We start from the raw sequence: 12,474 nt of genomic DNA, 5'->3' as shown, positions 1-12,474 counted from the left end.
TTTTCCCACTTTATTCTTGTGCTGGTGGTGGTGCTTTATTAGAGAGAGGGAAGAGCCTATTGATTATATCTTGATTGCTAGTAAATATTGATTTTTATGTACGTATATGAAATCATGGAAAATTTCTTGATGTATTTTTTTGTCTGATGTACATATTTCTGCTTATGAAACAGCCTCATATTCTTTAGTTAATTTAGTATGCAATATCTTTACTTAAATTCCTCATCATTGTATGGATGTGATCATTGAGCTTTGAAACTTGCGCATGTGGAGCATAAGCTCAGGAAAGTCTTATCAAGCAGGAAAGCATGGATGGCCACAGCAATGGATTATGTGTATCTGTTGCCCTAAAACTAGCCTAGTTAAGACTGAAGTGACTTATGACCAGGTTGGCTGTTTGGGGATGATTTTTTTAGGGAAAACTTTATATTTCAACTAGGCTATTATTTTCTGCTTATGAAAAAACTTTAAATACTACAAAATAAAATATTTTTAGATGGTTATAAGTTCTGTGGGTATTTTCTTATTGATGTGCAGGGAGAATCAATATCTACCTTTTTGTGCATGTCTGTTTTTTTAATAGTAGAAAACAGTAAGCATGATTCCATTACCCTATTGAAATTTTTAAAAATATGATTTTGATTGTAGATATTTGAATTAGGACTTTAAAAAGATGTATCTTTTTGTTTGAAATATATTCATATTCCACATGTTAATTGGAATGCTATTTGTGATCATCAAAAATATTTTATTACTCTTTAAAGAAAGTTTTAAATGCCCAAACTAAACGCTTAATATCTATTACTATAGTCACTGTGTGGAATTTATAATTGTACTAACTACTTAGTAGTAAGAGTATTTTCCTTTCAACAACTTTTAAAATGATGAAAAGTTACTTAACTCTTTTAAAAAGTGTGTGTACAAAACTTTTAATATAGAATGATTTGTTATTTTTTAAGATAATTGTAAAATGTGTTTATAAATTCTAATTTTTAAAATCAGTTTCTTTGTTGAGTAATGTTAGGAATTGTCAAACAGCAGTTATTAACAAGATCTTATTTCTGCTTTGTATCTGTTGAAGTATTACACTGGATTTTTAGTATCAAATTTCAGATTTGGAAATTGATTACATAGACTTTTAAATGAAGCATTAACAAGAAAATATTTGGCCTAGCTATAAATCCCTCTTTTGTTGACTCTTATTTTTACATGGGTACATGTGTTTAAAAAAAAAAGCTATGACATATTTTATGTAAGAATTTTCATATTTATAAATGTGATAACTAAATTGAGTAATTTAAATCTTTGAATTTTCTTTGAGAACATGATTCTTAAACACATTCCTTCACATGTCTCTTAATCACATCACTCAGGTCTATGATGTAGTAACTGCAGGGCTTCATACAATTGATTTTGATCTGATTGAAATTGAGGAAACTAAAGATGAACCCCAGCCACCAGACCAAACTCTCATTTCTTATTCATTTAATTGTTATCTTGCAACGTTTAAAAATATTGACATAAGGTAAAGTCTGGGTCTGGAGGCAATAAAATGCTGTTTGCTCACTTCTGACTTTATGTCACTTCAATAAGAATATCAGAAAAGGAGTGACATTAAGCATACATACTGAAAACTAATGAAGTCACAGCAAGGAAAATCAAAAGTGTCAGTAATCAGGTAAATTTCAAAAGCAAAGGCTAACATTTATTTGGTGTGATAATTTTATATTATTGTGAGTATTAGGTACATGTTTATATTTTTAAATGAATAATTTATAGGTTATTACAACATCTTAATTTAGTCTGTATTAGCCTTATCAATTTTCTGTAAAAGAAACACATGCCAATTTAAACATTTCTTACACTTACTCAAAAAGCTGAGTCATATACAGACGTAGAATTAAGTAATTTCTGTGGAATTCACAATTGAAAGACACCAACTATGGATTTTTTTGGCACCCTTATAGGTACAAAAGTGCTTGCATACGCTGTCATTTCACAACGACCCTGAAGTAGAAAGGGCAAGCATCAATATTCCTGTTACAGATGAGAAAATTGAACATTAGAGAAGTTAAATAGCTTGTCCAATGTCCCATAGCTAAATTGATGGTGTCAAGTCTTAAGCTCAGTGTTTTAGACTTCTACTTCCTTTCATCTTTTCACTCTACCATGCTACCTTACAAATCATTTAAAGTTTATTGTTCACCTGCCTAAAGAGTCTGCCTCATAATGATTTACTAGAAAGCCTACTTTAAAATATTTTATTTCAGTTTAGATTGTTGACAACAAAAGTTACTTGAAATGAAAATTTCTCCCCAAATATGTTACTTTGGTGACATGATAAATTCCTAAGTAAATTAAGAGGAAGTTGTCTCAGCACAAGAAAAGCCAGAAGTAACATAGGATTGTGACTAACAATCCTGTTTTCCTGTCAAGCAACTTACTGAAAGCAAGTTGACTAGGAGTAAAGTATAAGGGAAAAGGAGATAAGCTAAGATGCTTGGGTTTGTTTACTAGTTGTAAAATTTTACGTCATACTTTGGGCAGCTTTCTACCTACTGGAAATGAAATCATAAGCCCCAGCAAAGGTAGCAACAGGGAATATACAGACCCTCTACTCCTTTTCTGCTGTTTCTTTCATGAGTAGTTTCTTTCCTATGTGGGTAGGAGATACGAAACCACTCAATATGAAGAAGATTCCCTATTTTTCCTAAGCCACACATTTCTTAGATCTCTGGTGTAAAGAATTACAAGGAAGCTGAGTTGATGACTAAGTAGATTATAGGAAAAAACTCTTTGCAAAGTTGTCTTGTACAATAGTGTTCAACTGGAAGCTTTTGCTTATATCTTTTAGTAGTGGAGTTTGTCATATTAATATTAAAAGGCAGTAGAGTCAGGTTCTATTTCCAAGATTTTGTAGAGCCCTTTATGTTTTGATAGTTTAATTTTTTTTCAAAATATTACTCGTCAAGAAAAAGAGAAACCTCTTTTTGTTTTTTTGTGGGGGTTAGAAGTAGGGCATTGTCGCAGATGATCTATTAAACATAGAAGGGAAATTAAATTTTTTGTGTGTCTTACTTTTATTGATATCTTTTTTATATCATCTGCATCTATCCCATCTACCCAATTAGCTATTTCTTATAATAAAGACTTTAAAATAGTAATAATAATCATCATTTATATAGCTCTTTAAGGTTTAAGAATAGGGGCAGCTAGGTGGCACAGTGGATAAAGCACTGGCCCTGGATTCAGGAGTATCTGAGTTCAAATCCGGCCTCAGACACTTGACACATACTAGCTGTGTGACCCTGGGCAAGTCACTTAACCCCCATTGCCCCGCAAAAAAAAAAAAAAAATGAAAACACCAAAAAAACCAAACAAACAAACAAACAAAAGAATAAAAAAGCATTTCAGCCAAACCAACAAACACATCAACCACTGTTTCTTCCACTATATGCAATATTGCATATCCATAGAACCCTTCTCCTTCTTCTACCTTTTCATAGATAACGGTACAAAATGGAGTTTAAGTATATATTTTCCACTCTAAATTTGAGTACACTTTAAAAAGCACAAAGGGAAATATTTAAAGACATAACAGTAGATAGTTGCTCCAGCAAGGAAATTAAAATTTAAAAACTCTTTATAAGAAAGCAATTATAGGACCATAGTTTTTAGTTGGAATGTACTAGAGTGGCCATTGTATCCCATGCCCTTATTTTATAGATGTGTAGATTGAGTTCCAGAAAGGTTTAGTGACCTACCTAAGGTCAGAAAGATAGTAAATATTTATTTAGTCATTATCTATAATTACCCAGAAATGCCTTGGGTTCTTTTTGATCCATTCATGTATAAATGTGGGTTACAGAAATCTCTCTTTTTTTATGTCCATATCAGTAATTTACATAGGTAATTCCTATTGTGGAAACTATCTCCAATGATGCAGATCAGCAGTTTGTCTTTAAGTTAGCATCTTAAATGCCAGGACATTGAGATGTTAACTAATCTGCTCATGGTTATACAGCTAGCACATGTCATAGACCAGACTTGAACTCAGGTCTAAGGCACTCCTCCATCATCTATACTATGCCACCACAAACGCCCAAATTATATATACATATATATTTCCATTTCTTTTTGCCAAAAAATGATTTACAGTTGAAAGCTCATTAATTTCACATAGAGATTCGGTTCAGCTTCGTTCAACAGATATTAATTGCCTTGGGGCACTGTAATATACACTTAAAGAAGTAAAAATGTAACTAAGACACAGAGCCTGGGCCTCAAAGAGCTTATATTCTAAAGGTAAAGTTACAAGTTCATCACAGTGCTTGACTTCTGACTTTTGTGGGAAGAGCTTGTAAGAGAAGGCCCAGAAGAGGAGAAACGACACTAGAGCCAAATAAAGAAAAGTACATGAGGACTGGTCACTTGAATTTGGAGGAAGAGAAGAAGTATCCTAAGAGACGGTATTTGAGCCTCTGTCTTTGGATAAGAAGACTGGCAAAAGACCAAGCTTTGGTTGAGTATTCAGGGAAAGAGGATATTGGTGCAACAGTGATAGATTACTGGCCCTGTAATAAGGAGGACCTGAGTTCAAATTTGGCTTCATACACTTAATAGCTGTGTGACCCTGGGGAAGTCACTTAATCCTGATTTTCTCCCCAAATAACAATAGAAAAGGTAAGTGGATGTTTATGATTCTAGGTACGGAGAATAAGCTAAGAAATAGAAGTGACAGTGCTGACTGTGTTTGTGGGACACAGTTCAGTTTGATTGGGGGATAGAGTATTTTAAAAGGGAATAATGTATGACTGACTTAAAACTGATAGATAATTTGAAACGATTATGGAACATTTTAAATTCCAGGCCAACAACATTGGTTTTGATTCAGTTAGACAGTGGAGAAGCTACTCAGGATTTTTAGGTACCTGATTTTACATGATCAGATCAGTATATTAATTAGGAAGACTAACTGTACTGGTATAATTGAGACAATGGAGAGATTGGCAGCTCAATTAAAAGTTAAAAGTCAGTTATGAGAGCCAAGGTAAAAAGAAATAGGGATCTAGAGTATGAGGGTGGGATAGGAAATGAAGGTATGTTTTCTATTCTAGATGTAGAATCATTAGGATTTTGCAATTAACTCAAGATAACTGAGATTTCTAGCTTAAGTGACTGAGAGAATGGTTATCATGCGTTCGCCATTGATAGAACTAGGGAAATCAGGAATATAAGCAAGCTTTAGAGTAAAATAATATGTTCAGTTTGAGATATGTTGTTTTTGAAGTGTCAACCAGATTTCTAAGAAGAGACTTATACCAGATTTGGCACCCAGGAAAGTACATGGGTTACTCAGTACTTCATTGACAGACAAAAGTGGAGTAAATTGAGTATAATCACCATGTCACTTATCACTTGGCCAACACTATGTATCTATATTTCTCTCATATTAATTTTAGATCTTCATAATATATGGAGAAATCATGTGCAGTAAAGCCTGTAGTGAGTGCCCAATTTGAATGGGAACAATTCCAGGATCGCAACAACTTGTCAACATTTATAGGTTAATGATCATTCTTTGCTAGCACAACTCATTTCCTCAGACCTGCCATCTTACTTAATGTTTAGAAATGTGCATTGATAACTATTTTTGCTAAGTTCCACCCTATTTAAAACTTGGATTGATTGCATTCTCATCAGTGGGTTATGTTTTATGTCGAAAATTGCATGGTATAAAATGCTGTCATGACTTGAATGGTAACTTTTTTTTGTTTAGTAGACTCTTTAAAATTAAGAATGGTCAGTCAAAGTCTGGAACTTATTTTCTTTTGGTTGGTTGAAAGTGAATACTAATAGGAGGTTAAATTTAAATTTGTTGTCATTGGCTTAATTGACTTTTTTATTTTAATGTGTTAAGGTGGCAGTAATTGGTGGAAAACACAGGGAAGAATTTTAGAGAACTAACTGATTTTAACAGTTCTGTCTGATTTTGTAATCTTGGGATGATTATTTAGGATTTTTTTATTATACTTATGATCATAATAGGGAGAGTGAATTGTGGAGGCTAGATTGTTGAAGTACATTTATGCCTGTTTTTAAACAAAACTGAAAATGTCATTTTTTTGCTGACATACAAACTAACCATTAGTTGAGGCAATATATCATTGGAAAGACTAGTTTCTTGCAAAAAAATAAGATTAAGGAAGTAAATTAATGCATTCAAAATCTAGTAGGAATGACTTTTTAGTTATTTGCAGTTTTGTATTGCCTATACCACTGATCTCCTTACTTCATGGAATTGAGAGTTAATTGTATACCCCTTTTTCTGTAAAAAAAAAATGCAGGGTTTAATCTGATGTTTCTTGTTACAGTCATTACTTTACTTTCCTAAATGGCTTTTCTGTAACCACCTATGACGATGTATAAAATTCCTTTCTGAAATCACATTTCTTCAATTTCTTTTTTTTTCCACCTAACTACTCTCCTTTATTTCTCTCTCTCTTTCTCTCTCTCTCTTTCTCTCTCCCTTTATTCTTGTGTAGGCCTGACCAAAGATGGCAGTAATGAAAATATTGATTCCCTTGAGGAAGTCCTTAATATTTTAGCAGAGGAAAGCTCTGATTGGTTTTATGGCTTCCTCTCATTTCTCTATGATGTAATGACTCCTTTTGAGATACTAGAAGAAGAAGAGAGCGAAACTGCAGATGATGTTGATGGTACGTCACAGAATGAAGGGGTTCAGGGAAAAAAGACTTGTATTATTTTGGATTTACAGAACCAGTAACATTGACCAGAGTCTAAAATTACTGGTTTGTGCTAAACTTGAAGCAGATTTCTTTCTCACTATATCAGGATTGAATTTCAGGGGGTACCTGAGCCTAATGTTTGATTTTTACCAAGAATAAAGTCAACCATGTGACCTTCCTTCACTAGTTGATGGGCCTTTCATTAATTTACTATTTTGTATTAGGGGAAGTAGCACTACTCAGTTGTTTTTAACAATCTATAAAATAAATTTTTTTAAAAGTCCTCAGTGGTATAGTTGGTTTCTGTATGATTTTGCTTCACTTTGTGCATTCCTCGCACTAAACATGAAACATTAACTGTAGTATTATTTTAGTGTTTAACACTTAATGCTTGTCTTTCTAACAGAATACCAAGATGATGATAATGGTCTTGATGATAAAATATTCTGGCATGATTGATAAGTTATATAAAGGACATGCTTCTACATTGATCTTTAATATAACTATTATATTTAAATTATAACATAAAACAATTCATTTTTATTCATCATAATTTATTTTAGATTAAATAATTTCCACATTAGTTTAATATGGATTTTAATTAAAAGCTTTGTATTGGTGCTTTTGAAGTACTTTTCAAAGAAAAAATAGCCTTATAATTTTGCCATAGGTTACTTAACACAAATTGTTTTATGTTTTATGGCATGCCAGTATATTTCTGTCTATGAAAGCAAACTTTCATTCTTAATTTAAGATAGCAAATTCACACCTCTTGTGTGTGGATGTGATCACTTTTTTTTCAAATTTTATGCAAGTTGGAAAATGTGAATTTGTATCTTATATAAATGTTAAACATATTAAAATTATTCACCCACCCTAATATCCAATGTCTATTTCTTCCTGTATTTAACATTCATTTACAAATATTGGCATGGAAATTCAAAGGCTTTTAAACTATATATGAAATAAAATAAGGGCTTAATTTTTTAGGGCTAACTAGAATTTTTCATAGTGACATGAATCTTTGGGGGGGGGATTAACAATTCTCCACTTGACTTTCTTGACATCTTTCTTAATACCTATTACCTGTTACTCTACTATTAATCTACTTTCATAATGACAGAAGCACTGTAGTGAAAGCTACTACATTTGTTCTTTTTAAGCATTTTATTAAGTGTTGTGTAAGTCTTATTTCATAGAGCTTCCATATTATCTGGTTTTTTTGTATCATATTTGACATTATATTAAAATAATCATCTTCCCAGAAAGTTTGTTGGTTACTAGTTAATAAAGTGAGATTTAAAAATCCCTACCACAGGGGACAGCTAGGTGGTACAGTGGATAAAGCACCAGCCCTGGAGTCAGGAGGACTTGAGTTCAAATATGACCTCAGACACTTGACACTTACTAGCTGTGTGACTCTGGGCAAGTCACTTAAACTTCATTGCTCTGCCCCCCCCCCCAAAAATCCCTACCAAAAAAACTAAACATAGTAAACTGGTTGAATAATTGAAGTATTACTTTCCTTTTTTTTTTTTTTTTGGTCAGCTAATTAATGTTTATCAATGGAAAGTTTTTGATATTGAAGGATATTTGAGATCTAACATAACCAAGGTTCCATCAGTACATATTAAGGTGTTTCATTTAAAGTTCTGCAATAATGTAGATATCTTTTTTTTTTTGTTTTTTGTTTCATTTAAAGATTGGTTCGAGCCTTTTCTATCATTTATTGTGGCTCTAAATTAATATTAATCATTGTATTTAATTATTTTAATTTTAAATTTAATTATGATAAGATCTTAACAAGTTTGAAATGTGCCCCTTGATTTAAAACTCAAACATCCAATATTCATGAACGAGTGATTTTAATTGTCAAACTTAATTTTAAATAATACTTTCTAGATTCAAGATAAAACTAACTTTGAAAATATATACTGCTTGATCAGCTTATGAATGGCCAATTATTTAATCTATTCAATGCTAAACTTACAAATGCCTGTTAGAAGCATTCTGTTTTATTAGTGTTTGCTTGCCTTGCATTGATACTAATATAAATTTCATGTGCAGAAAATAATTATGCCTTACTTCTCTCCATGATAAATATAATGGCATAAATTAGATGAGGAGAAAAGTAATTTATCTGAACCCTGGACTTCTGTGACTTCCTTCAACAGTGGGCATGTAGGTTTTGTTCTTGTTTTGTTTTGGCTAGAGATGAGGGTGGGATGAGAAGATAAGATGATTTAAAACTTAAAGGCTTTGATGCTAAATATTTTGAAATTAATGAAAATTTTGTATTTTTTACATCTTATGTTTATACATGTATTAAGTAATTGAGACTTTTCTTCAAATTATTTAGATCATTTGAGAAGGTAGCATATTTTCAAATTGACTATCTCAATTTTATAACTATATACAGGAATCAGTTATATATAAAGAATTTCAGACTTTGAGTGCAATAAACAAAGGCTCCATACTTTATATAAGAAAGGAGAGCATTTAGAATTTTGAGTTTTGCTAAATTAATTCTCTGCTTTATTTTATTAGATTAAAATGCTTTGTATATAATTTTCTGTCTGTACGACATATGATATGATTCCCAGATTTTCTTCCTCTTTATATCCTTGATGCTGATTGCCTGCTGTCCATGGTGATTGAGCAATACTGGGTAAAGTTGGTACAGTGAGTAAAATGTTTCTACTCTCTGAGGCCAGGATCTCTTTATCTGGGCTTTCAGCCTCTAGGCCGGTCAGCGCTGGTACGTACTGGTCCTGGATGTTCATGGGTTTTGGGAAGAGGTGTTCTAGGGGAGCAGAGTATTCTCAGTCCTGGATGAAGTTTCTTTTGGACTCTTTCTTTTTTGTTTGAGCTTCATGTGCATTAATAGGAGCATCAAATGTAGTTGTGTTTTAGGGGAATCCTGTTTTTCTGTCATTGATGCCATTGGCATTAGTGTATAGAAGGCACAGTGTATAGAGGGGCCAGGCCTGGAGTTAGGGAAACCTGAGTTCAAATCCAGTGTCCAGTACTTAGCTGTATGACCCTGGGCAAGTAATTTAACCTCTCTTTGCTCCAGTTTCCTCATGAGTATAATGGGGATAATAGCACCTATCTTGCAGGGTTTTTGTGAAGATCAAATGTCAAAATCATTGTAAAGTGCTTTGTACAGTGAAATTAGCTATCATCATTATCATTGTTATTATTATCATGATGATGATTATGATGTCGTTTTAAAATTAGAAATGTATGTGGACAAGTAGTGCATCTGACCTGTATAGCAAAGAATTCTGTGTAGTAAAATGCTGTTGGGATGAGGGGCAGGAGAATTGGATAGGGTGTATTCCATCTGAGGTCACGCCAATGCAACTTTTTTTTAGTTATTTTGGGAGAAAAAAAGTGGATCAACCAAAGCATAAAACCTTCTCTTGGGAGGGTGGTGACAGTGATGCTTGACCACTGAGTAAAGGCAAAGCTGTCCAGTTCTTATTTTGTTTCTGTTTTCTCTTAAAAAGATAATGAGCTTCGGGGGCAGCTAGATGGCTCAGTGGATAAAGCACCAGCCCTGGATTCAGGAGTACCTGAGTTCAAATCCGGCCTCAAACACTTAACACTTACTAGCTGTGTGACCCTGGGCAAGTCACTTAACCCCCATTGCCCTTCAAAAAACAAAAACAAAAAAAACCAAACAAACCAAAAAAAAAAAAGATAATGAGCTTCATGTTGGAAATACCAGAACAAAAAATGACCAAGAGGAAATTGATATCCAAGATCACTAAGGAGATTCTAAGAGGGCACGTAGCTGCTGTTAATTCCAGGTACCTGGCCTACATCCTAGGTTCTGAAAGAGCTAGCAGATGTAATGGCTGAACTGTCAGTGAAAGATATTTGAAAGATTATGAAAAACAGCAGACTTGATTTTCAAAGGGAGAAGAGAACAGCTTGCTTATTGTTGGCTTGGGAGCTTCATTTTGATTCCTAAAACAATTTTAGAATGCATCCTTTGTGAGAGAGAACGAAAGGGGAGGTGAAAGGGAGGAGAGAGGGAGGGTAGGAGAAGATGGTTGGTCAGCATCTATGATGTTTACAAATAGCTAGGATGGCTTTATTAAGAGTAAGTCAGAAAAAAAAAGAGTAAGTCAGGGGGCAGCTAGGTGGCACAGTGGATAGAGCACCGGCCCTGGAGTCAGGAGTACCTGAGTTCAAATCCGGCTTCAGACACTTAACACTTGCTAGCTGTGTGACCCTGGGCAAGTCACTTAACTCCAATTGCCTCACTTAAAAAAAAAAAAAAAGAGTAAGTCAGGAGCCCCTAGGTAGATAAATCACCAGCCCTGGATTCAGGAGGACCTGAGTTCAAATCTTGCCTCAGACACTTGACACTTACTAGCTGTGTGACCCTGGGCAAGTTACTTAACTCTCATTGCCCCACCTGCCCTGCAGGCCCCCCCCCCCCAAAAAAAAAAAAAGCAAATCATGTCAAGCCAGCCTTACTGCTTTTTTGGACAAGATTTCCAAATTAGTAGTTAAAAGGGGATGCTATACATAGTTTAACCAGATTTTAGCTAAGTTCTGAATAAAATATCTAATACTTTTCTTGTGGAGAAAAAGGAAAGGTTGGGATTAGATGATAATGAAATCATGTGAATTCAAAACTGGTTAAATGGGTAGACTGAAAATTTTTGAGTAAGCTGTTCATGCAGCATAACAGGAGATCTCTCCATTAGAGTATCCCAGAGATCCATCCTTAGCCCTGTGTTGATTAACATTTTTATCATTGATTTGGATGAGATGGAGCATGGATAATATGCTCATCAGATAGCAGATGGATGGCACAAAGTAGGGAGGATTAGCTGACATACTGCATGAGAAAGTCAGAATCTAGAGGGTGTTGACCAACTGGAACAGTGGACTGAATAAGAAGATTACGTTAAATAAGAATAAATGGAATTGTACTTGGTATAGAAAATAAACTTCACAGGCAGAAGGTTGATGAGATGTGATTAGATAACAGTTGTGATAAAGATCTAAGGGTTTTAGGAACTATAGGCTCCATATAATTCAGCACTGTAATGGCCAAGCCAAAAAAGGTATTGTAATCTTGGACTGCATTAAGAAGTGCCATATACTATATTCTTGCCAGACATCATCTGCAATACTGTGCTTATTTCTAGACACTTGGGTTTAAGAGGAGAATTGTTCAGGCTTGGGGTTTGGCATGGTGAGAGGATAAGGATAAATAATAAGTTTAGGAAGGAGTGAGACAAAGGAAAACATGGAGTGGCAGAAGGTTATGAGTGGATAATGGTATTACATATGCCTGACCAAGAATTATGAACTAATTGTGGGTGATAATGACAGCAAAGGTGTGGCTATCATGAAGTATAGGAGTTGAGGAGAGGAGGGGGTAACTGTTAGAGGGAAGATTAGCATATATGTTGAATTCCTCTAGTATGAGGTTAGGAGTTTGATTTAAGGGGAAGACTGAGAGAAGTAATTGAATTCCTTGAGAAAGGAGAGAGGATAATGCAGGGGCTGCAGCTAGGATTGGTTGATATATTTAGGTAGGGCAAGTCTCAAAGGGAGGGGTTGCTAAATAATGATAGCAGAGGCTGAATCTGGAACTGGCAGTGAGAAGTGAGTGGTATTCTGAAGCCCTGTCAATGAACCTCTCGGATTCAATGTTGAAAGAGTATGAGAGATGGCACAGTCAGTACTGGAAAAGGGT

At 34.1% G+C, this 12,474-nt stretch overlaps 1 protein-coding gene across 5 annotated transcripts in view; it reads left to right on the top strand.

The window, feature by feature from the left end:
* The window catches only part of LOC122734358 (aspartyl/asparaginyl beta-hydroxylase-like), a 105,639-nt gene that overhangs the window by 74,273 nt on the left and 18,892 nt on the right, over positions 1–12,474 (top strand). Inside the window, exon 5 of one of the 5 annotated variants that reach the window (XM_043975123.1) lies at positions 6,546–7,817. The exons of the other annotated variants lie outside the window; for them this stretch is intronic. Within the exon in view, the coding sequence (XP_043831058.1) occupies positions 6,546–6,787 (242 nt within the window). The 3' untranslated portion in view covers positions 6,788–7,817. Of the gene's footprint in view, positions 1–6,545; positions 7,818–12,474 lie in introns of those variants that run through there. 5 annotated transcript variants of the gene reach the window in all.

This window comes from Dromiciops gliroides, chromosome 1 (assembly GCF_019393635.1).
Source record: "Dromiciops gliroides isolate mDroGli1 chromosome 1, mDroGli1.pri, whole genome shotgun sequence".
NCBI lineage: Eukaryota > Metazoa > Chordata > Mammalia > Microbiotheria > Microbiotheriidae > Dromiciops > Dromiciops gliroides.
This window is presented reverse-complemented; position numbering and strand designations above follow the sequence as displayed.